General features: G+C 43.9%; 1 protein-coding gene across 1 annotated transcript; it reads right to left on the bottom strand.

Annotated features, from left to right (window-relative positions):
- Window positions 1-768: 768 nt before the first annotated feature.
- LOC127687879 (smad nuclear interacting protein 1-like) lies at window positions 769-1,899 on the bottom strand. Its single transcript, XM_052186726.1, has one exon. The coding sequence runs from the start codon at window positions 1,897-1,899 to the stop codon at window positions 769-771; it is 1,131 nt and encodes a 376-aa protein (XP_052042686.1).
- Window positions 1,900-26,090: the final 24,191 nt, after the last annotated feature.

Below are 26,090 nucleotides of genomic sequence, written 5' to 3'. Positions count from 1 at the left end.
GCTGTCCTGGAACTCACTTTGTAGACCAGGCTGGCCAGGAACTCAGAAATCTGCCTGCCTCTGCCTCCCATGTGCTGGGATTAAAGATGTGTGCCACCACTGCCCCTCGCAACTTTTTTTTTAAAAAAGATTTATTTATTTTATGTACGAGTACATTGTTGCTGTCTTCAGACACACCAGAAGACCGCATCAGATCTCATTACCAATGATTGTAGCCACCAGATGTTTGCTGGGAATTAACTCAGGACCTCTAGAAGAGCAGTCAGTGCTCTTAACTGCTGAGCCATCTCTCCAACCCCCCCCCCCCCCCCCCAATCAACTTCTATGACTCATGAGCTGAACCAGGTCAAAGCTTTGGTATACGCTGGAGGTTGTTTTGGTGACAACCAAAGCGAACTAAGATTCTCTACTCTAGGGTTTGTCCCCCAAACAAAAACTCCTGGTTCACAAAGCTCAACAGCTATATAAATAAGAAACTGTACAAAGAGAAGAAGCCACCATCCCCTTTCTACAGGCTGTGTTCTGTGCAGTAGTTCTGAAGGTACCCACCACAGCCACATACTTTGACCAAACTCCACATGCTGTGATTGGTGAGACTGTTTGGGAAAACAAGGGCTCACAGGCAGGCAGCTGCTGTTCCAAGTTCAACAAAACATGAAGTGACAGTTCTCATACTGCCTCATAAGCTGGGCGGCAAAGGAAAGAGTTAAGGCAAGAAGAAGCGCTGGACGCACCCCTATGGCCGGACCTCTCCGGTAGGGATGGTTTCTAACTGTGGATGCTGCCTCTCAGTGGCCAGCTGTCGGATACCATTTCCTCTTCATCTTCATCTTCCTTCCTGTCAAGTTCAGAGGTGTCTGAAGACTCATGAAGCAAGACATACTCTCTGCTACTGAACCCAAATTTAAGGACGTCGCTTTCTTTCAGTTCATAGTATCTCTGTGGCTCAATACGCTTGTAGTTCAAGAACGTTCCGTTGCTTGAGCAGAGATCAATGATGTAGGGCTTCACCCTCCGACCAAGCGTGCCGTCAGCACGGGTGTACTCCACAAGCCGGTACTGGAAGACTGCGTGCTGCTTTGAGCAAGACGGATGGTCGATGGGGATGTCCGCGACGAGTCGATGTCTACCCAGAAGGTACGCGCTCTGCCGATGGATGTACATGACTGGAAGTGCCTCATCATTTTTAAAGGGGTAGAGGCGCCACCGTTTTTTGGGGATCCGGGCTTCTGGGGGCTCATTGTATTTAATAACCACACCCCGGAAGGTATTAGTGTCCTCAAGAAGTGCCCCAGAAAGTTCAAAGCTTGGTTTTTCTTTAATAGGTACCTCTTGGCTTCTGTTACCAGCAGGGCGAGGGATCACCTCCTGAGCTCCACCGCTATCACTTTCATTCTGCTGGCGGTGCTCCCTGCGCCTGGCATTATGAAAGTCCCTCCATTTTTCCTGAGCCTGCAGGTTCTGGCTGTCTCTATCCCGACCCTGCCCACTGACAGACCTCTCCTCAGAGCGCCTCCTTGGGCAGGAATGGCCCCGGTGCCGGTCTCGCTCACTCCTCCGAGCACTCCCGTGCTCCCGTGGATCCTCTCTTCCTCTCCGTGGATGATCCTCACTCTCCAGCTTCACTTTGACGGTGGAGTAGCGGGGACTCCGACTACTCTTAGTCCGAGGAGACTTGCTTCTTCTCCAGGAGGACTTCCTTTTCTTTTTGGCTGGGGACTGACTCACTCCCCGGGTTCGGCTCCTGCGTTGACCCGCTTGGCTAGGCTCAGCGGAGGACTGGGACGAGCCTGGAGCATCAGGCCAGGGGTGCACGACAGGTTCCGGGCTCAGACGCTCCTGCTTCACCACCACGGTCAACGGGCCGCTTCGCTCCTGATCCCTTTTCTCTGCCTTCATCCTGCTGCCTGGCCTGCCGAGAGTCACTTGCACAGTCTGTTGAGCTGCTTGAGCTTTTGAATCCTCAAAGATGATCCCTAGTGACACACTTCCTCCAACAAGGCCACACCTACTCCAAGGCCACACCTCCCAATTCCTCTCAAGTAGTGCTTCTAACTAATCATCACGCATTCAAATAGCCTATGGGGCCATTCTTTTTTTCCCCTATATCAAAATAATTTATGTATAATTTTCTTTTTTCCTTTTTTGTTTGTTTTGTTTTGTTTTGTTTTTTGAAACAGGGTTTCTCTGTGTAGCCCTGGCTGTCCTGGAATTCAATCTGTAGTCCAGGCTGGCCTCGAACTCAGAAATCTGCCTGCCTCTGCCTCCCAAGTGCTGGGATTACAGGCGTATGCCACCATGCCTGGCATGTATAATTTTATGTATATTTTCAATAAATACTTGCTATGTAGTCATATCCCCAATGATAAATCAACTGTTCTGAGTTAGCAAGAAATTGGGTTTATAAATTTTTTACAAGAAAAAATGATCCGTTATGCAGCATTTAAGAATAAAGCTGTCTGCTTCTTCTTCTCACCTGGGGTCAAGGCTAGGCCAAGTTCCAGTCTGCACCCACAGGAACATTCTTGAGTAAAAGATTCTCAGAATGTACTGACTGATAGTCACTTGACTCTCTGGAAAGTCCCAGGTGAGTTCTTTTTTGAAAGACAGGGTTTCCTTGTGTAGCCCTGGCTGTCCTGGAACTCACTCTGTAGACTAGGCTGGCCTTGAACTCAGAAATCAGCCTGCCTCTGCCTCCCAAGTGCTGGGATTAAAGGCGTGTGCCACCACCAGACTTCCTGGTGAGTTCAAATGGGTGTCATGCTTGCTAGCCAATAGATTTGAAGGTCAATAAGCTTAGCCTATAAGATTGAACTGTAACCTTGCTGATACAACATGTGTTCCTAAAAAGTATAAAAACTACTTCTAATAGCCATTCTTTTTTTTCTATATTCTTTGTTTGCATTCCAAATGCTTCCCCCTTTCCCGGTTCCCCCCTCCCCATATGTCCCATAAACCCTCTTCTCTTCACCCATTCCCCAATCACCCCCCTTCCATTTCTCTGTCCTGGTACTCCCCTACAAAGCTGGATCAAGTCTTTCCAGGACCTGGGCTCTCTCCTTCCTTCTTCCTTGGGAATCATTTGATATGCTAATTGTGTCTTGAGTATTCTGGGCTAACTGATATCCACTTATCAGTGATTGCATTCCATGTGTATTCTTTTGTGATTGGGTTACCTCACTTAGGATGATATTTTCCAGTTCCAACCATTTGCCTAAAAATTTCATGAATTCATTGTTTGTTTTTTGTTTGTTTGTTTGGTTTTTTTTTGGATTTGTTTTTTTCAAGACAGGGGGTTCTCTGCATAGCCCTGGCTGTCCTGGAACTCACTCTGTAGACCAGGCTGGCCTCGAACTCAGAAATCCACCTGCCTCTGCCTCCCAGAGTGCTGGGATTACCACCGCCCGGCTGAATTCATTGTTTTTAATTGCTGAGTAGTATTCCATTGTGTAAATATACCACATTTTCTGTATCCATTCCTCCATTGAGGGCCATCTGGGTTCTTTCCAGCTTCTGGCTACTATAAATAAGGCTGCTATGAACATAATGGAGCATGTGTACTTATTGCATGTCGGGGAATCCTCTGGGTATATTCCCAGGAGTGGTATAGCAGGGTCCTCTGGAAGTGTCGTGCCCAGTTTTCTGAGGAACCGCCAGACTGATTTCCAGAGTGGTTGTACCAGCTTGCAATCCCACCAGCAGTGGAGGAGTGTTCCTCTTTCTCCACATCCTTGCCAACACCTGCTGTCTCCTGAGTTTTTAACCTTAGCCATTCTGACTGGTGTGAGGTGAAATCTCAGGGTTGTTTTGATTTGTGTTTCCCTAATGACTAATGATGTTGAACATTTCTTAAGGTGCTTCTCAGCCATCCGAATTTCTTCAGGTGAAAATTTTTTATTTAGCTCTGTTCCCCATTTTTTGATAGGGTTATTTGGTTCTCTGGGGTCTAACTTCTTGAGTTCTTTGTATATATTGGATATTAGCCCTCTGTCGGATATAGTGGTGGTGAAGATATTTTCCCAATTTGTTGGTTGCTGTTTTGTCCTTTTGACAGTGTCTTTTGCCTTACAGAAACTTTGTAATTTTATGAGGTCCCATTTGTCAGTTCTTGATGTTAGGGCATAAGCTATTGGTGTTCTGTTCAGGAACTTTTCCCCAGTGTCCATGTCCTCAAAGGTCTTCTCTAGTTTCTTTTCTATTAGTTTCAGTGTGTCTGGTTTTATGTGGAGGTCCTTGATCCACTTGGAGTTGAGCTTAGTACAAGGAGATAAGAATGGATCAATTCGCATTCTTCTACATGCTGACCTCCAATTGAACTAACACCATTTGTTGAAAAGGCTATCTTTTTTTCCACTGGATGTTTTCAGCTCCTTTGTCAAAGATAAAGTGACCATAGGTGTGTGGGTTCATTTCTGGGTCTTCAATCCTATTCCATTGGTCCACTTGCCTGTCACTGTACCAATACCATGCAGTTTTTTAACACTATTGCTTTGTAGTATTGCTTGAGGTCTGGGATATTGATTCCCCCAGAAGTTCTTTTACTGTTGAGAATAGTTTTAACTATCCTGGGGTTTTTGTTATTCCAGATGAATTTGAGAATTGCTCTTTCTAACTCTATGAAGAACTGAGTTGGGATTTTGGTGGAGATCGCATTGAATCTCTAGGTTGCTTTTGGCAAGATGGCCATTTTTACTATATTAATCCTGCCAATCCACGAGCATGGAAGTTTTTCTTCCATTTTTTTGAGGTCTTCTTGGATTTCCTTCTTCAGAGACCTGAAGTTCTTGTCATACAGATCTTTTATTTGTTTGGTTAGAGTCACACCAAAATACTTTATAATGTTTGTGGCTATTGTGAAGGGTGTCATTTCCCTAATTTCTTTCTCAGCCTGCTTATCCTTTGAGTATAGGAAGGTTACTGATTTGCTTGAGTTGATTTTATAACCAGCCACTTTGCTGAAGTTGTTTATCAGCTGTAGGAGTTCTCTGGTGGAGTTTTTTGGGTCACTTAAGTAGACTATGATATCATCTGCAAATAGTGATAGTTTGACTTCTTCCTTCCCAATTTGTATCCCTTTGATCTCCTTATGTTGTTTAATTGCCCGAGCTAGTACCTCAAGTACAATATTGAAAAGATATGGAGAGAGAGAGCAGCCTTGTCTAGTCCCTGATTTTAGTGGGATTGCTTCAAGTTTCTCTCCATTTAGTTTGATGCTGGCTACCGGTTTGCTGTATATTGCTTTAACTGTGTTTAGGTGTGGGCCTTGAATTCCTATTCTTTCCAAGACTTTTAGCATGAAAAGATGCTGAATTTTGTCAAATGTTTTTTCAGCATCTAATGAAATGACCATGTGGTTTTTTTCTTTGAGTTTGTTTATGTAGTGGATTGCATTGATGGATTTCCGTATATTGAACCATCCCTGCATCCCTGGGATGAATCTACTTGATCATGTGGATGATCATTTTGATGTGTTCTTGTATTCGACTGGCAAGAATTTTATTTAGTATTTTTGCATCGATATTCATAAGGGAAATTGGCCTGAAATTCTCTTTCTTTGTTTTGTGTGGTTTTGGTATCAGCGTAATTTTGGCTTTGTAGAACGAGTTGGGTAGTGTTCCTTCTGTTTCTATTTTGTGGAATAGTTTGAAGAGTATTGGTGTTAGGTCTTCTTTGTAGGTCTGATAGAATTATGCACTAAAACCATTTGGTCCCGTGCTTTTTTTGGTTGGGAGACTTTCTATGACCCCGTTTATTTCTTTAGGGGTTATGGGACTGTTTAAATGATCTATTTGATCCTGATTATTTTTTTATTTTTTTATTTTTTTTATTTTTTTGGTTTTTTGAGACAGGGTTTCTCTGTGTAGTCCTGGCTGTTCTGGAACTCACTCTGTAGACCAGGCTGGCCTCGAACTCAGAAATCCGCCTGTCTCTGCCTCCCAAGTGCTGGGATTACAGGCGTGAGCCACCACGCCCGGCTATTTGATCCTGATTTAATTTTGGTGTTTGGTATCTGTCTGGGAAATTGTCTATTTCCTCCAGATTCTCCAGTTGTGTTGAGTATAGGCTTTTGTAGTAGGATCTGATGATTGAATTTCCTCAGTTTCTGTTGTTATATCTCCCTTTTCATTTCTTTTTTTAAAGACTTATTTATTTTATTTATTATATGTAAGTACATTGTAGCTGCCTTCAGACACTCCAGAAGAGAGGTCAGATATTTTTACAGATGGTTGTGACCCACCATGTGGTTGCTGGGATTTGAACTCACGCCCTTTGGAGCAGTCGGTGCTTTTAACCGCTGAGCCATCTCTCCAGCCCCTCCCTTTTCATTTCTAATTTTGTTAATTTGGATATTGTCTCTTTGCCTTTGGTTAGTCTGGCTAAGGGTTTATCTATCTTGTTGATTTCTCAAAGAACCAGCTCCTGGCTTTGTTGATTCTTTGTATGGTTCTCTTTGTTTCTACTTGATTGATTTCAGCCCTGAGTTTGATGATTTCCTTTCTTTTATTCCTCCTGGGTGAATTAGCTTCTTTTTGTTCCAGGGCTTTCAGGTGTGTCTTTAAGCTGCTAGTGTATGCTCTCTCCATTTTTTTTTTGAAGGCACTCAGGGCTATGAGTTTTCCTCTTAGCACTGCTTTCATTGTGTCCCATAGATTTGGGTATGTTGTATCTTCATTTTCATTAAATTCTAAAAAGTTTTTCCATTTCTTTCTTTATTTCTTCCTTGACCAAGTTATCATTGAGTATTGTTCAGTTTCCATGTGTATGTGGTCTTTCTGTTGTTTTTGTTGCTATTGAAGACCATTTTTACTCCATCGTGATCTGATAGGAGGCATGGGATTAGTTCAATCTTCTTATATTTGTTGAGGTCTGTCTTGTGACCAATTATATGATCAATTTTGGAGAAGGTACCATGAGGTGCTGAGAAAAAGGTATATTCTTTTGCTTTAGGATGAAATGTTCTCTATATATCTGTTAAATCCAATTGGTCCAAAGCTTCAATTAGTTCCACTGTGTCCCTGTTTAGTTTCTGTTTTCCTGATCGGTCCATTGAGGAGAGTGGAGTGTTGAAGTCACCCACAATTATTGTGTTAGGTGCAATGTGTGCTTTGAGCTTTAGTAAAGTTTCTCGTACGAATGAGGGTGCCCTTGCATTTGGAGTATAGATGTTCAGGATTGAGAGTTCTTCTTGGTGTATTTTTCCTTTGACCAGCAAGAAGTGTCTTTCTGTGTCTCTTTTGATGACTTTAGGTTGAAATTCAGTTTTATCTGATATTAGAGTGGCTACTCCGGCTTGTTTCCTGAGACCATTTGCTTGTAAAATTGTCTTCCAGCCTTTTACTCTAAGGTAGTGTTTGTCTTTGACACTGAGGTATGTTTCCTGTATGCAGCAAAATGTAGAGTCCTGTTTGCATATCCAGTCTGTTTGTCTATGTCTTTTTATTGGGGAATTGAGTCCATTGATGTTAAGAGATATTATGGAATAGTGATTATTACTTCCTGTCATTTTTGATGTTATTTTTTATATTTGATTGGTTATCTTCTTTTGGGTTTGATGAAAGAAGGTTACTACTCTTGCTTTTTCCAGGGTGTAGTTTCCCACCTTGTATTGGTGTTTCCCCCCTGTCTTAGTCAGGGTTTCTATTCCTGCACAAACATCATGACCAAGAAGCAAGTTGGGGAGGAAAGGGTTTATTGTGCTTACACTTCCACGTTGCAGTTCATCACTAAAGGAAGTCAGGACTGGAACTCAAGCAGGTCAGGAAGCAGGAGCTGATGCAGAGGCCATGGAGGGATGTTCCTTGCTGGCTTGCTTCCCCTGGCTTGCTCAGCTTGCTATCTTATAGAACCCAAGAGCAACAGCCCAAAGGTGGTACCACCCACAAGGGGCCCTCCCCCCTTGATCACTAATTGAGAAAATGCCCCACAGCTGGATCTCATGGAGGCACTTCCCCAACTGAAACTCCTTTCTCTGTGATAACTCCAGCCTGTGTCAAGTTGACACACAAAGCTAGCCAGTACAATTGACCCCTTGTCAAGTTGACACACAAACACATCACTATTAAGCCTCAACTCTTACTTTCTTATTCATCCCCAAGATCTAAATTACTTTAAAAGTCCCACAGTCTTTACATATTAAAGGTTCAATCACCTTAAAATGTCCAATATCTTTAAAATTCAAAGTCTTTTAAAAATTTAGTCTCTTAACTGTGGACTCCACTAAAATACTTTCTTCCTTCAAGAGGGAAACATATCAGGGCACAGTCACAACCAAAAGCAAAACTCAAACTCCAATAGTTCAATGTCTGGGATCCAACTCATGATCTTCTGGGCCCCTCCAAGGGCTTGGGTCACTTCTTCAGCTCTGCCCTTTGTAGCACACAGCTTGCCTTCTAGGCTCCAGCTGCCTGTACTCCACTGCTGCTGTTGTTCTTGGTGGTCATCACATGGTACTGGCATCTCCAAAATGCTGCTATCTTCTACTGTAATTAGGCTTCACCAATAGCCTCTCATAGGCTCTCATCAGGGTGACAAGCCTCTGCTCCTATGCATGACACCTTCAAGTCCTGGGCCATCAATTGCAACTGAGGTTGCACCTTCACCAACGGCCTTCCGTGGCCTCTCACTGTGCCAAGAGCCTCAGCTGCTCTTCATGACCCCTTTATGCCTTCAAAACCAGTACCATCTGGGTGACTCTTACACAGTACCAAGTCCAGCCACAGCACAAAATACAACTGTGGCTATCTCTGGAACACACTCTCTGTACTCTCAGGAAACACTTCCAAGAAGATTTCATCTAAGTGATGCTGGTCTCTTCTTAATCACTGCTAATTTCTTAGCTCCAGCTAACCAGCATCAATAGTCCCAGTAACACAAAGGTTTGCTTTAGTGGTTCTGGTATCTTGTTACTTACAGCTGATTCTTCAGCCCCAGCTAACCAAAGCCACAGAATCTTCACAATCAAAACATGGCCACTTTAAGAGTCTTTAATCTTCCCTCTGAAATTTCACAAGCCAGGCCCCATCTTCTGCATTGTTCATAACATTGTCTTCCAAGCTCCTACAGAACTTTCCACAGCTTTTCTAGCTCAAAGTTCCAAAGTCCTTCCACAATCCTCCCCAAAACATGGTCAGGTTGTCACAGGAATACCCCACTATGCTGGTACCAATTTGTCTTAGTCAGGGTTTCTATTCCTGCACAAACACCATGACCAAAAAGCAAGTTGGGGAGGAAAGGGTTTATTGTGCTTACACTTCCTTGTTGCAGTTCATCACTAAAGGAAGTCAGGAGTGGAACTCAAGCAGGTCAGGAAGCAGGAGCTGATGCAGAGGTCATGGAGGGATGTTTCTTAATGGCTTGCTTCCTCTGGCTTGCTCAGCTTGCTCTCTTATAGAACCCAAGAGCAACAGCCCAAAGGTGGTACCACCCACAAGGGGCCCTCCCCGCCTTGATCACTAATTGAGAAAATGCCCCACAGCTGGATCTCATGGAGGCACTTCCCCAACTGAAGCTCCTTTCTCTGTGAAAACTCCAGCCTGTGTCAAGTTGACCCACAAAACTAGCCAGTACTCCCCCTATTATCCTTTGTAAGGATGGGTTTCTGGAAAGATATTGTGTAAATTTGGTTTTGTCATGGAATATCTTGGTTTCTCCATCTATGGTGATTGAGAGTTTTGCTGGGTATAGTAGTTTTGGCTGGCATTTGTGTTCTCTTAGAGTCTGCATGAGATCTGCCCAGAATCTTCTAGCTTTCATGGTCTCTGGTGAGAACTCTGGTGAAATTCTGATAGGTCTTCCTTTATATGTTACTTGGCCTTTTTCTCTTACTGCCTTTAATATTCTTTCTTTGTTTAGTACATTTGGGGTTTTGTCGGGAGGTATTTCTGTTTTGGTCCAGTCTGTTTGGAGTTCTGTAGGCTTCTTGTATGTTCATGGGAATCTCTCTCTTTATGTTTGGAAAGTTTTCTTCCAGAATTTTGTTGAAGATATTTGCTGGCCCTTTAAGTTGTAAATCTTCACTCTCATCAATGCCAATAATCCTTAGGTTTGGTCTTCTCATTTTGTCTTGGATTTTTTTTGATATTTTGGGTTACAAGCTTTTTGCATTTTGCATTTTCTTTGACTGTTGAATCCGTGGTTTCTATGGTATCTTTGTCATCTGAAATTCTTTCTTCTATCTCTTGTATTCTGTTGTTGATGTTTGCATCTATGGCCCCTGATTTCTTCCCAAGGTTTTCTATCTCCAAAGTTGTCTCCCTTTGCAATTTCTCAGTTGTTTCTACTTCTGTGTTTAGATCCTGGATGGTTTTGCTCAGTTCCTTCACTTGCACGTTTGTGTTTTTCTATAATTCTTTAAGAGATTTTTGTGTTTCCTCTTTCATGACTTCTGCCTGTTGACTCAAGTTCCCTTGTATTTCTTTAAGTGATTTTTGAATTTCCTCCTTATTGACTTCTATGTTTTTACCCATATTCTCCTGAATTTCTTTAAATGATTTTTGTGTTTCCCTTGTAAGGGCTTCTAACTTTCCATCCATTTTCTCCTGTATTTCTTTAAGAGATTTATTTATGTCATTCTTGTGTTCCTCTAACAGCATCATGACCAGTGATTTTAAATCTAAATCTTGTTTTTCTGGTGTTTTGGGGTATCTAGGACTTACTGTTGTTGGAGAATTGGGTTCAGATGCTGCCATAGTGCCTTGATTTCTGTTGGTAATGTTCCTACATTTGCCTTTTGTCATCTGGTTATCTCTGGCGTTAGTTGGTCCTGTTGTCACTGGCTGGTGCTTGAACCTTCTGTGAGCCTGTAAGGCTAATTCCGCACCTCTGGATGACTGGGTTTCCCCTGGCACAGATTGCTGATGTGCTGCCCTCTTCTTGGGTGCTGTTGGATCCCTGGTGTGTCCTGCCCCAAGCAATGTTATACTCGGGTTGTCTCCGTGAACCAAACCTGGTGCTGCCTGTCTGTTCTGTCAGGGAGCGAAGATGGCAGCGGGGATCCCGCAGACGCCCCGCAGGGCACTCGACCCATGCCTGGCTGGCACACAGGCGAACCACCAATTTGTCCAGGTCCTGGGCGCAGGCAGCAGCCCTCAACTTGGCACATCCCCAGAGATCTTAGACTTGGGATATCTCAGTACCTGGTGTCACTTGTCCTGTCTGACTGGGATGAAGATGGTGTGTGTGTGGGGGCACCTCCAAGCACCGACTACCCCACAAGGCACAGGACCCACACCTGGCTGGCACCCACACAAACCGCCGCTCTGCAGAACCCACACCTGGCTGGCACCCAGATGAACTGCTGCTCTGCCCAGGTTTTGGGCGCAGGCAGCAGCTGGCAACTCAGCGGTCTGCGCTCCTAGAGCTCTTAAACTCAGGATATGTTTGTATCTGGCACTGCTTGTTCTGTTCGACAGGGAGTGAAGATGGCGGCGGGGAACTCCTCCAAGCACTGACTCATACATAAATATCTGTAATAGCCATTCAGGGTTGCCTTCTAGACACTCGCCTTGAGGGACTAATTGAGGGTCGACCCTGACTGAAAGTAAATCAGATTCTCCTAGAGCAAAGCCCCAGTTGGTTATCTAATATCAAGTGGTTAGCCCTAAAAACATGCATATGAGCAACACTAAATGGATTCAGCAGAATATATGTATATGTGTGTGTGTGTATGTCTATACATATATATGTATATGTGTGTGTCTATCAATAATAATTAGAGAAAAGGGGGCCATGAATTTGAGAGGCAGTGGGAAGACATGAGATGGAAGGAGAGGGAGAGGAAATAACACAAATTCATCACTCATGTAAGAAATTCTTAAAATGAGTTTGAGGCTAGCATGGTCTACAGAGTGAGTCCTAAGACAGGTAAGGCTATACAGAGAAACCCTGTCTCAAAAAAACAAAAAGAAACAACAACAACAAATCAAAAAGAAAAAACAAAAACCAAGCCGGACAGTGGTGGCGCATACCTTTAATCCAAGTACTTGGGAGGCAGAGGCAGGTGGATTTCTGAGTTTGAGGCCAGCCTGGTCTACAGAGTGAGTTCCAGGGCTACACAGAGAAACCCTGTCTAGAAAAAAAACCAAAACAGAACAAAAGAAATTCTTAAAAAAATTGACTTACAAAGAGTCACACCCATGAGGGACTAGGTACTTCTACAGAGGATGACTAGAACCAAAGCATCGTGAGCAAACATAAGCACAAGGCTAACATGTAAATTTTAACTTTAATTTTAAAATTTATTTATTGTTTGTGTGTGTGTGTGTCCTGGCATGTCTGAATATGTCTGAAGACAAGTTTGTAGTAGTCTGTGCTTGTGTCTGTGGATGGTTAAGTACCTTACCCACAAAGCTGTGGATGAGCCTCCTGTTGGCAGAACTGTGTAAGGTGGAACCAGGCAGACACAGATGTTTAAGGAGTGAATATGACTCTCAGACTGAGAAAGAGGTAACGGTCAGGCCTGAGAAGGTTGCCTCATGACTAGGAGAATCATTAAGAAGCAGAGTAGTAGAGAACAAGTCAAGGTCTGGTTACTCAGATCTGGAGGAGGGAGATTGTTCCTTGCAGCATAAACCCAGTAGGCCTACAGGCATTTACTGAACATGTAAATGGTCAAAAGTGTGAATGATTAAGAAGTCAATTTACATTGTGTCACTGAGAAAACCCAATAAAACAGAAGCCAATCAATCAAGAGAGGTCATTAATAAACAATAAAAATGCATGTAACGTAGAGTGCTCTTTCCAATCCATTCCCTACTTGACTAAGTTTCTTGCAGATGTCCAGTGGGAGAATTGTATGTTCCTAAGGTTAATTTAGCAAAGAGAAGAGTATGTTTTATATATCTATATCTATATCTATATCTATATCTATATCTATATCTATATCTATATCTATATCTATATCTATATCTATATATCTACCAACACATATATAGACATGTGTATATTGGATATATATATGTGTATATATATATTTCTACCAATTATTTAAAAAGTTATTAGTGTGTGTTAATTATACATAATAATGGGTTTACTATGACATTTTCATGCATATACATAATCTATTTCAATCATATTCACCAATCATTACTTGTACTTTTTCCCTTTTTTGTGTGTGTTTGTGGCCTATAATCTCAGCACTGAATACTTGAAAGCAGAAGGATCAGATGTTTATTGCCAGCTCAGCTACATAGTAAATTCAAGGCCAGCCTGGACTACATAAGACCCCTTCTCTAAAAAAAAACACAAAATGGTGATGAAGGATAAAGGATTACTACCCCACCAGAGTCAGACAGTAAAAGACTCTCCCTCTCAGCCTGGTGTGGTAACACATGCCTTTACTTCCAGCACTTGGGAGGCAAAGGCAGGAGGATCTTGGTGAGCTTGAGGCCAGCATGATTTATTAAGAAAGACCCTGTCTTCAAAGCAAAGCAAAGCAAAACAAAACAAAAACCAAACAAACTGAAAACCAAAAACCAAATCAAAACAAAAGACCTTCCCTTTTTACCTCTAAGCTCCGTTTGGCCATTGCTTAGAGTTCAGAAGGGAGGGTTTTGTCCCATCAATGCTTTGAAGGCTAAGGATCCAAGCATTCCTGAAAGGTGCTGGTCAGCGGTACACTGGGGCTAGTGTGCACTGGGGCAGAAGGTAATTCAAATGAAGGTCTGGTTAGATAAACTCTTACTATCCGGTGGCCACATTTCATCTTCTGTGTCTGGGTTTCAGTAGTGTGGACAGATGAGTCTTAGTGGTGTGGCCAGAGATGACTGCAAAGTTTATTTAGGGGTTGGTGGAGGTTTGGAGCAGTGATTGGGTTCTATGTTGAAGGTGCATCCACAGAGGGCTTCCAAGATAGAGAAAGCCTCAGTTTTCCATACTGAAGAAAGCTGGTGGAGGAGGTGGGGGAATGGTTTAGGATGCATGTTACTAGTAGAGCTAGCTGCCCTGTTATTTTGAATGAACTCTCTTTCTTTGAGTCTGGGTCTCATGTAGCCAGGGCTAGCCTCATACCCAGATCCTCTTGCTTCAACCTCCCAAGTGCTGGAATTATCAACATGTACTGACATACTTGTGAGGTATCTCTTAACATCCAGATTAGAGATGGACAGCTCTTTTTTTTTTTTAATTTTTTTTATTCGATATAATTTATTTACATTTCAAATGATTTCCCCTTTTCTAGCCCCCCCACCCCCCGAAAGTCCCGTAAGCCCCCTTCTCTTCCCCTGTCCTCCCATCCACCCCTTCCCACTTCCCCGTTCTGGTTTTGCCGAATACTGTTTCACTGAGTCTTTCCAGAACCAGGGGCCACTCCTCCTTTCTTCTTGTACCTCATTTGATGTGTGGATTATGTTTTGGGTATTCCAGTTTTCTAGGTTAATATCCACTTATTAGTGAGTGCATACCATGATTCACCTTTTGAGTCTGGGTTTCCTCACTGAGTATGATATTCTCTAGCTCCATCCATTTGCCTAAGAATTTCATGAATTCGTTGTTTCTAATGGCTGAATAGTATTCCATTGTGTAGATATACCACATTTTTTGCATCCACTCTTCTGTTGAGGGATACCTGGGTTCTTTCCAGCATCTGGCAATTATAAATAGGGCTGGAGATGGACAACTCTTCTTGCCAGTTTGCAGAGAGGATTTTGGCCACGACAAGCTTCATTAGAAGAAAATTCTACCTCAGAACGCTGTCTTTGGTCAGCTTTGTGAGGAGTGCCTTCCTGTCTGTGGCACTGCTCAGCCCCCGAAATCTGAACCACAATATTGATAGAAAAATCATGACCTCCGTCCAGCTTCTCTAGTCATCCACAGTTACCCAAACACTGACCTTCAAAATCCTCGGCAAGCAAGCCTTTCAGATAGTTTTACGTTGGGCTTTGTAATCTATATTCATACCAGGAGGGATGACATTGCCTGAGGCACTTCTAGCTGTAAAACTCTTACCAGGCTCAACTTTTTCATTTATAGTTGAGGAAAGTGGTTCTTGGAGTTTAAGTGACTTTCTGAAAAATGACTCTGAAAAATAGCCACGGAGGGAAAATATCCTCCGGTTAGCCTGTGATGTGCGTGGCACAACTCACTCTTTCCTCCGTTGTATGACATTTGGTGAGACGTGGTAATATGGCTCTGTGTCTGTCCCATTCCATTTCCTTGCAGAGTGGTGTTACATGAAACTTCTTCCTCCCCCCAATATAAGCTGGATCTTAAAGCTGTTGCTCAAAATGCCCCATCCTTCTGACAGGGGGTGGGCACATGATGTGAAGAGGGTGGTCAATCAAATGGTGAGTTTTGATGAGAAAATATGGGATTTCTGTTTGTCCCACCAGCGGGACACTAATGAACTGTCAATCACTCCCAGCTCCCCAGATACTTAGAGGGTCTGAGATCCATCTTTCTCAGTTTGACAGTTCAGCCCTGCACTCTGTCCTCTAAACCATTCTGTGTATTTCCAAAAACTTTGTTATTCTACTTATTCAATATAGGTCTGCTTGCTTCTGTTAAATGTCCCAAGTGACACACTTGCTTTCCTAAGGGACAGACTTTTACAGTGACACCACTGTCCTTGGGTGGGGCTTCATCCCAATGTTCAAGGACAAAATGGCCTGGTGTGCAGACAACCAGATTCCTGGTATATGCCAGGCATCCATGCACACAAGGTGATCCTGAGTTCTGCCAGCATTCGGGGTCTGTAAAGACAATGCCCACCTAGAATCCGAATCCTCTTTTAGGTCACATGGAGTACCCGGTGCATGAAAAATGCTTAAGCTAATTTTCCTAACGTCTGCCTTCAGCTCTCTCAGATGGAGAAACTGTTCCCTGTTGCACAATTCCTTTGGCTGAATTCAAATTTTTGGCTGTTGTTTGCTCGCTTCCTACCTTTTCTGGTCAGTTTGCTTAGGTAACTCAATCACTGACGGCTGAAACCCCTCATTTGCTCGCTCAGAAGGCTTGGAATGAGGAGAAAAAAGAATGAGTCCAGAAATAGTTTGTGACACAAACTAAATCTTGGAGAGGGGGGATTCTGACATTGTTTCCAACAATATAAATGAGGCTGAGTGGTCCAGTCACCCAAGAGCAGCAGAATTGAATTCTGACCTATGGGAGGTAAGAATGAATAACTCAGGATACAGCCTGTGTCTAGTGGCATAAGGAAAAGCCTGTTCCTGTCAATGGTCCTAAAGTTATGAGGGTAATGTTCACAGAATGGTCTGCTCAGAATTATCGTGATTCAAGGAACAGAAGGCTGGAGAGAGGATCGCTATCAGCTGACACTCCAAGACTAACATGACTTCCTGGCTAATATGAGGGATGCACTGAGGTTAGGGATTCCTTCTGATTCCAGTTCTGCAGGGCAGGATGCTCTTGATGGTCCTGGGGTGCTGTGCCAGAGGAATGAGACAAGAAAGTGAGGAAGCTGGGGAGATGGCTTGATTGTTGAAATGTCTGATGAGTGTGAGCAGAACCTGAGTTCAGATCTCCAGGACCCCAGAAAATCTTGGAGAATGTACTTCTGTTACCCATGATAAGGACAGGGGAGACAGGGGGATCCTTGGAGCTCATTGGCTGGATAGCCTTGCTGAATCAGTGAGTTCCAGGTTCTGTGATTCATGGAAAAACCCTGTCTCAAAAAAGGAGATGGAGAATGTGGGGGTTTGAATAAAAAATGGCCACCATAGGCTCATAGGGAGTGCCACTAGTAGGAGGTATGTGGCCTTGTTGGAGGAAGTGTGTCATTGGGGACAGACTTGGAGATTTCAGAAGCTCAAGCCAGACCCAATGGCTCATGTTTTCTTCCTGCTGCCTGTAGATCCAGATGTAAACACTCAGCTACCTCTCCAGTGCTGTGTTTGCCTGTGTGCCATCACACTGCCTGCCATGAAGATAACGGATTAAACCTTTGACATGTAAGCCAACCCCAATTAAATGTTTTCATTTGTAAGAGATGCTGTGGTCATGCACGGTGTCTCTTCATGGCCATAAGCCAGCTCCAATGAAATGTTTCCTTATAAGAGTAGCTGTGGTCATGGTGTCTCTTCACAGAAATGGAAAACCTAAGTAACCCAGTAAGTGACTGATGAAAATGCATGATGTCAACTTTTGACCTCCACATATACATGCACATATATACTTTCTGAACATGCCCCCACATGAACACATGTATACAACATACATTTTTTTCTTTTCTTTTTTTTTTCTTTCTTTTTTTTTTTTTCAAGACAGAACTTCTCAGTGTAGTCCTGGCTGTCCTGGAACTCACTCTGTAGACCAGGCTGGCCTTGAACTCATAAATCCACCTGCTTCTGCCTCCCAATGCTGGAATTAAAGGTGTGTGCCACCAGTGTCTGGCTTACAACATATATTTAAGGTGAGCACCACAATCTGTAGCCAGGAGTCTATGCGGGAATTCATTAGGGCATTTGCAGAACTCAGGCCTACCAATAATGGTGGGAAACATGCTCCAGACAGATGGATGCAGGTGACATCCTGTGTCATGTTCTTGGTCATCCACAAGGTTGTTATAATTTTGGAATCAGGCATCTTAGAGTTATTCATTGTGCATAATTCTAGCCCAGCCGTGGTTATGTGGAAGATGCTACATAAAGACAGACATGTCATCTGTCTGGTTGGATTTTATTCACACTGTGGAGTGTCCTTTCTCTAGCTGACCTTAACTTTGACCAGACTGCAGCCAGAAACATTGATGACTGATTGCTTTTTACTCCAGCAACTGCCACAGGACCAGGAACATCCATCATGGACCAGAGGAGACCCCTGCTTCCTTTCTTCCTCAGCCCCTGAGCAGCTGTCAGGCACCAATGAGCGGCTGTCAGGCGTCACTGACTCTGAGTCCATTGCCCGGCCTCAGATTTACTGGCTGAGTCATTGACAGCTTCTGAACTATTCCCATGGAGGCAGCCATCTGGAATGAGATCTTAGAATTAAAAGATCACATAATATTCTGAAGGAACATGGCAGTCATGGCTGAAGAGGCAGAGAGGAGAAAGAGTGCAGACAGGATAAGGGCAGGGAAATAGGAACTGGAAATGTTTCCAGGTAGGTGCAAGAGCAGAGTGTGGCACACTCACTTTGACACCTAAGAGTCAGCTGCAAACAGAGGTCTCTGATTCACGGGAGGAGCTAGCAGAGTCTTAACTGAAAACAAGAACAAGAATAACAAGAACAGAACAACAACGTTGTGGATAGCCCTGGACTTGTATTTTGATGCTAATTCCACTCCTGGGAGGGGCTACAGATGAGGAGTTGCCTAGTGAACCTTCTTCCCACCTTAACTTTTCAAATAAAGGCTTGAGCCAATGATTGGGCATGAGGAAGTGGGAGGAGCTGAGGGTTGGGGGAGGAGAAAAGGATCAATGGAAAAGGGGAGGAGCTACGGAGGATTGACAAGAAGGGGAAAGAGTGAAGGTGGGGAGAGGGTTCATAAGGCAACTCCTCATCTGTAGCCCCTCCCAGGAGTGGAATTAGCATCAAAATACAAGTCCAGGGCTATCCACAAGACAACAACAATAAAACTTTAAAGTGTTATCTTGGGGTTTCTATTGTTGTGGAGAGCTACCTAGACCATAGCAACTCTTATAAAAGAAAATATTTAAATGGGGGCTTACAGTTTAGAACCCATGAAAGAAATAAGGAGAGAACTGATTATTCTAGTTGTCTGTGGCACACAGGCACCCACCCACCACTCCCTCTTTCTTTGTCTCTATCTTTCTCAAAAAAAAAAAAAAAATGAAAAAAAAGGTGATTTAAATGACGTACCTGTACTGATCTATGGCACATTTTATGCAGATGGTACCAATTACCATGATGATAGAGAAAGGTTAATTTTAAAAGTAATTTCAGAAGCTTTAATCCCACAATTCAATTTCCAACTTTATGTTTATTTAAATTGTTTTTGATTACATTTATACCTCTGTGCACGTGTGTGCGTGCACACGTGCACATGTGGTGCACATGGCACACATACGTGGGTCATGGGATAACTTACAGGAGAATGTTTGCTCCTATTATATGGAACCCAGGTTGCCTGGTTTGGTGACAAGTGCTTTATCATTTAAACTGTCTTACCATAGCTCCTTTAGAAATCAAAACTTTTTTTCCATTACACTCTTACTTAGTGAATGTAGGTTTATCTTCATCCATACACATGTGCTATGGCATTCAAGCGAGGGTGGAGGACAAGTTGGGGAGTGGGTTCTCTCCTTCCACCATGAGATCCAGGGGATCAAGTCAGGCTTGGCAGGAGGCTCTGCCTAAGGAGCATCGTGCTATTTTCTTTCTGAACCCACATTGTTTTGAGTCAGGGCCTCTCTCTGCATCCCAGCTGTCCTGAGACTCCATATATAGCAGCAGTCTTTCCGCCTTAGCTTTCCAAGTGCTGGGCTAACAGCCACGGCACATCATGCCCAGTGTTTCATATATACTTAAAATGTTCATCAGTATGTATCAATTATATGTAATGGTTGGTGACTTTCTTTAATTTTTTTCCTCCCTCCCTCCTTCCCTTCCTTCTTCTCTATCTTCTTTCCTTCCTTCTTTCCTTCCTTCCTTCTCTCTCTGTCTCTTTCTTTGATTTTGAGATAGGGTCTTCTATCAGGCAGTGTCACTAAGAGGGACTAGGAAGTCACCCAGCACCACAGGGAACAGAAAATTCACCCAAGTTGTGCGGACCTTTAAAACTCTAGTCGTCTGCTGGGAGAAACACCCTGCAGTCACACCAAAGAACAAGGGAAGCTTTCGGAGATGTTTTTATTGCTTGGTTGTTACTATAGACACGCTCTCACACAAACAGAGCAAAGCTCTGAGACTTCCTGAAAACGGGAGCTGTGAAATCACATCCCCAGAAAATCTCTAATTGCTGTTGATGATCCACATTGCTAGTATTTCAGTGTGCGGTGTGCGGTGTGAGGAAGAAGGAGGCCAGCCCACCAGCACCGCTGACACTCAGTGGGAGGACTAGCACATTAACCGTTCTTAATCGAAGTCAAGAAAGAAAACTGCTCAAAGGCTGTGTACCCTCCACCTTCTGTGTGCTGTCTACGGTGCACGTGTCTATATGCATGTGTGATAGACCACAGGGGCTGTCAGGAGTCCTGGTCTACCACTCCACCTTACTCCTTTGAGCCAGGGTCTCTCCCTAAACCTGGACCTAGGCTGACATTCAGGAAGCGTCAGCGGCCCTTTTCTTCTAACTGTGGGGTAATAACGTGAATGGTCTTGCCAGGTTTTAAAGTGAGCGCTGGTGTCTGGGAAGTGGAAGAAAGAGGATCAGGAGCTCAAGGTCTCCGACAGCTACATAGTGAGTTTGAGTTCAGCACCAACACCACCAGCACTACCACCACCACCACCACTACCACCACTACCACCACCACCATCACAAGGAGCAGCAGCAGCAGCAGCAGCAACAGCACTGCCACCATCAGCACCATCAGCATCAAAAACTCTACTGACTTCAGTGTCAATCTCACCTGACAAATTTTTCCACGGGAATACCTCCACTGGTGTTTGGCCAAACAACTGGGCATCATAGCCAAGATGAGAATTATCATGAGCTACTCAATTTTCTATATGTGTAGCATTAGGAATTAGATGCTAATGTTACATGTTAGGATTAAAGGTGTGTGCCACCACACCCAGCTATAATAGGGAGTTTCACTATGAAAATTTCATATGTATATGTATATATAGTATTTTGATCACACTCACCTCTTACCCTTTCTTATCACCTTCCCACCTGACTATGCCCTGAGCCAGAAACACAGAGATGGTTTAGAGGGTAAAGGTCCCTGATACCATCCCTGATGACCTGAATTTGATCTCCAGGATCCACATGGTAGAAGAAGAGACTCAACTGGAACTCCACTTGTACACCATGAGACTTGCTTATGTATAAAAACACACCCAGATAAATAAATGCAATTTAAACATTAAATTACTTAACATGGACTGGGGAGGTGGCTCAGTGCTTGCTTGCGAATATGTGGATCTGAGTTCAAAGCTCATCAGCCATAGAAGAGGCTGGCTGGGCGTGGTAGTATTCAAGTACAGTCCCAGAGATGGGGAACAGAGACTCTTGTCAGGCTCACTGGTTGGCCAACTTAACCTAATCAGCTTACCCTACATCCCAGTGATGGACCTTGTCTCAAAACACGAGGTAGATGGCTCCTGAGGAATGATACCAGAAGTTGATGTATGGACCCCCACACAGGTGCACACATAAATTTTTTTTTTTTAAAAATTAACCATCCCACTATCTGTTATAGGTTAAATCGTATCTCTCCAAAATATATATGTTAAAATAAGAATTGTTGAAGAGGCAACTAAGTTGGAATGAGGACTTTAGGGTTAGGCCTAATCTGATATGATTGGTATGGCTTGGCTCAGGCAGGCCTAGACTCAGAGCAATTCTCCTGCCTCTGTCTCCCAAATGCTGGGATTAGATGTACATCACCATGCCCGGCATGACTGTTTTGTTGTCGTGTTTTTATACAGGGTCTCTGAAGTAGCCCAGACTGGCATGATATTTTATGCCAGGAATCAAATGCAGGGCTTCCTACGTGCTAGACCTGCACTGTACCAATCAAGCAACATCCCAGTTCGATTGGTAATTTATAAGAGCCAATTAGGACAGACATAAACAGAGGGATGATCTTGAGGGTTCACAGGGAGAAGATGGCCATAGGCCAGGGAGAAACCAACTCCGGGGACATTATTACCTTGGACTCCTAGCTGTCAGGTTTAGGAGAAATGCACTATTTGTAGTTGAAGCCACCCTTTGGGCATTTTGCTCTGAGAACTCTGACAATCAAGTACTATACCATCACAGCTCAGCAGGACTAACCTTTGCATTAGAATTTCTGAAAACAGCTGGAGGGGGGGTGTGGTATGGTGTAGCATCTCAGATTTCCTAGTTCTCTGCGTTTTCAGGGGTCCTGGCCAGGCTGTAGGAATGCTCTGCCTGGGAGAAGGGAGCTCAGTCTCAGGTTGTGTGAACCTTTGTCTATATAGGAAACCCCTTCCGTCTTACCTGTTGGGCACTGAGTACTGAGTTAGACAAACACAGGAGCTAGATTAGGGGTTTGAGACTGATTAGATTTGGTTATATACCTCATCTCACCCTTCCATAATGATGCATTTGGCAGCCTAGTTTCTTTACCAATATACCTAGCAAACTCAGAACCTCCACAGACGCCGTATGAACACTCCTCTTTGAACAAGAGTAAATACTTTTATCTGCGCCTAATAGTACTCAAAATTAGGAAGTTTCTATTTAAATACATTTCAAATGTATGCCTGTGAGAAGGCAAACTGTCCTTCAAATGAACTCTATTTGCCCTCTTAAGCCTAGTCACAATTGGGCCTATGTCATGATAGAAGTCAAATGCATTAGAGGGAAGGACATGTGCAATAGGAAAAACTCATGTGCTCTAATCCATCAATCAAAACAGAGAACCACCCAGATCATCACCTTACAGTTACCTCCTCTTTCCTTTAGATCCCATAAAAGAGCCTCCAACTTCTGACCCAATTATGCGGTCTACTGATGGCCTTGACAGTTTTATCCTTTGTCCTATTCTATTGCTTTGCTTTGAATAAAGTTCTCTTGCTAATTTTGCAAATCTATACAAGTCCTTATTTTCAGTTCTTTGGATAAGAGGTCAAGAATCTGGAACATGTGACTCCAATCTTGACCCTGATACCCGACCACCAAACATCACCTGGGGTTTCTTGGGATCCAGGATTCAGGAGTTAAGGCTAGGGAGCTGCCTTCTCCCCAGAGTTCAAGAGTCCTCTCATCATTGGGAAGTCAGAGAGCAGGGCCTTCTTCCCTCCTCTGAGGCTGATCTTGCTGTCTTGCTGGAGAAGGATTTGGCAAACACTACTAAACCTTCCCACCCCAGTTTCTGGCATTAGCCTTCCTTTGATTAGCTTCACATGGGTAAACAAGCAGGCCAGATGTGTGTGTTTGAAGTAATTATTCACACCTTATTAAAGTTAAAAATAAAAAAAAATGACTGTTTAATTTTGGCTAGCTGAAGCCAGTGCAGAAACACATATCCCCGCAGCTCTGCAATATACCTCTTCCCTAACCCCAAAAGGGGGTTTCTTGACTCTGCCCAGTGCCTGGGAGCAACAGGGGCAGTCAAGGGCTTTTTGCCTCTGCCTGCAAGTCCAAGACCCTCAGAGAAACTCCCACAATCCCTCTGTTCAAGACAGACTTTAGAGAGCTGGAATCTAGCATAGTTGGTAGAGTACTTCTCTGGCATGCATGAAACTCTGTGTTTAATACCCAGGACTGTATGAACCAGATGTTTTAGGCAGGAACATCAGAAGTTCAAAGTCAGCCTCTATGACGTAGTGACTCCAAGGCAAGTCTGGGCTACATGAGACCCTGCCAAAGAAAAGAAAGGAAAGGAAAGGAAAGAAAAGGAAAGGAAAGAAAAGGAAGGAAGGGGAGGAAGGAAAGAAAAGAGAGTCAGATAGACAGACAGACAGACACACACACAGACTCAGTGGGTAAGAGGACTTACTATTCTTCTATTTATTGAATATATTCTTCATTTACATTTCAAATGTTATACCCCTTCCCGGTTTCCCCCTTCGCTGAAAACCCCTAACCCATCCTCCCACTCACTGTTTCCAAGAATATGCTCTTCCACTCAACCCACTCCCACGATCCCCACTCGATTTCCCCACACTGGGGCCTCTATTGAGCCTTCACAGGACCAGGAACCTCTTCTCCCACTGATGCCCGACAAGGCATTCCTCTGCCACTCTTTTGGTTGGAACCATGTGTACTCCTTAGTTGATGGCTTAGTCCCTGGGCCCTGGGGCGTCTGGTTGGCCGACATCGTTGTTCTTCCCAAGGAGCTGCAACCCCCTTCCCCCCCCCCCCCCCCCCCGCCCCGCACTCCTCTAGTCTGCCCTTCAGCTCCTCCATTGTGAACCCCATGCTCAGTTCATTTGTTGGGTGCTAGTATTCACCTCTGTATCTGTAAGGCTCTGGCAAGGCCCCTCCAAAAGACACCCATAACAGGCTCCTTTCGGTACACACTTCTTGTCATCCATAGTAGATTTGGGGTTTAGTGACTGTTTATAGGATGGATCCCCAGGTAGGACAGTCTCTGGGTGGTCTCTCCTTCAGTCTTTGCTCCACACTTTGTCTCCGAGTTCCAGGGAAATGCAAATCAAAACAACCCTGAGATTACATTTCATATCAGTCAGAATGGCTAAGATGAAAAACTCAGGGGACAGCAGATGCTGGAGAGGATGTGGAGAAAGAGGAACACTTCTCCATTGCTGGTGGGATTGCAAGCTGGTAAAACTGCTCTGGAAATCAGTTTGGCATTTCTTCAGAAAATTGGACATAGCTGAGGACCCAGCTATACCACTCCTGGGCATATACCCAGAAGATGCTCCAACATGTAATAAGGACACATGCTCCACTATGTTCATAGCAGCCTTATTTATAATAGCCAGAAGCTGGAAAGAACCCAGATGTCCTTCAGCAGAGGAATGGATACAGAAATTGTGGTATATATAGACAATGGAGTACTATTCAGCTATTAAAAACAATGAATTCATGAAATTCTTAGGCAAATGGATGGAACTAGAAAGTGTCATCCTGAGTGAGGTAACCCAATCACAAAAGAACACACATGGTATGCACTCACTGATAAGTTGATATTAGCCCAAAAGCTCAAAATAAACATGTTACAATTCACAGACCACAGGAAGCTCAAGAAGAAGGAAGACCAAAGCAAGGGTGCTTTGGTTCCACTGAGAAAGGGAACAAAATATTCAGAGGACTTATTATTCTTGAAGAGGATGTGGGTTCTGTTTCCACCCACATCATGGGAGGCTGACAGCTGTCTGTAACTCCAGTCCCAGTGACCTCCTCTGGCCTTCACAGGCTCCAGCACACACAGAATATGCATAAGTTCACTCAGGCATATATACAGGAAGATAATGAATAAATAAATCTTAAAAAAAAAGACCTTGATTTCATTAAATTCAAACTAGAGTGTGAGGCATCTCTGAAACAAACAGCTTTGCAGAAAACCCGGGCAGGACCTCGATGGGCTCTTAAGCTGTCAGCAGCAGGCCAAGAGAGCAGTGGGACGCTTGCCCCTGTGCAGAGCAAAGGATATTCTGTATTGACAATGTGGGACAGGAAGGAGTACCTTCTTACACCAGCCCTCTGCTGACAGTGTCAGAGAGTGTCAGAGACACAAAGAAAGCTGTGGGGGCAAGGTGGTCCATGAGGGGAAGCCATTGTTGCTTCTGGAAAGACTGGGATAACAGCCCAGAATGTTCGTAGAGGCAGCAGTCCTGGTGGTCAGTGATGTCCGACTTTAAATCAGGGCTTCCACAGTGTTCAGAAAAGTGAGAAAGGCTTCTGTCTTTTGCCTCTGGTCCTTATTATCAAGTCGGGAGAACTTAAAAAAAAATCAGCTGAAATCAGATTATGGGCTGATTTTAAATATAAAACAAACAAAACAAGAAATCCATTCCCTTTTGTAGTCAAGAAGCTCTCTTGAGACTTGCAAGGAGTCCAAAGGCAGAGAGTGGGAGGTTGGGGGGTGCGCCCTGGGAGGGTGCACGGTGGGGTGGGGTGAGGGTGGGGGTGGGGGTGGGAGTGGGGGTGGCTTTGTTGGTAGTGTGCTTGCTTTGAGAACATGAACACCTAAGAAGCCAGGTCGAAAAGCCAGGTGCCTGTAATGCCAACACCTGGGAAGGAGGGACAGGGGAACCCCTGAGGCTCGCTGGCCAGATAACCTAGCAGAATCAATGAGTTCCAGACTCAGTGGGAGGCCTTGTCTCAAATGCTTATGGTTTTTAGTTGGAGAGCAATCGAGGAAGTGCATCAACTTGATATAAGCTAGGATTGTTCGGAAAAGAAAGCCTCAGCGGAGAAAACACCTCCGTGAATAGAGCCCGGAGATAATAAGGAACCCAGGCATCCTAGGACAGCCCTCTGTTGTCCTTTGTTCCCAGTCAGGGATTTTTGGATGTGTGAGATGACACCACCACCTGAAATTGTAGCCTTGATCAGAGAGAGTCCAAGTCTTCAT

The sequence above is a fragment of the Apodemus sylvaticus genome, chromosome 1, assembly GCF_947179515.1.
Source record: "Apodemus sylvaticus chromosome 1, mApoSyl1.1, whole genome shotgun sequence".
NCBI lineage: Eukaryota > Metazoa > Chordata > Mammalia > Rodentia > Muridae > Apodemus > Apodemus sylvaticus.
Note: the sequence above shows the minus strand (reverse complement) of the source record. Positions and strands in the feature narration are given on the sequence as shown.

Coding starts and splice junctions, on each gene's coding strand:
- LOC127687879 (XM_052186726.1), bottom strand. CDS start 1,899: ATGAAGGCAGAGAAAAGGGATCAGGAGCGAAGCGGCCCGTTGACCGTG.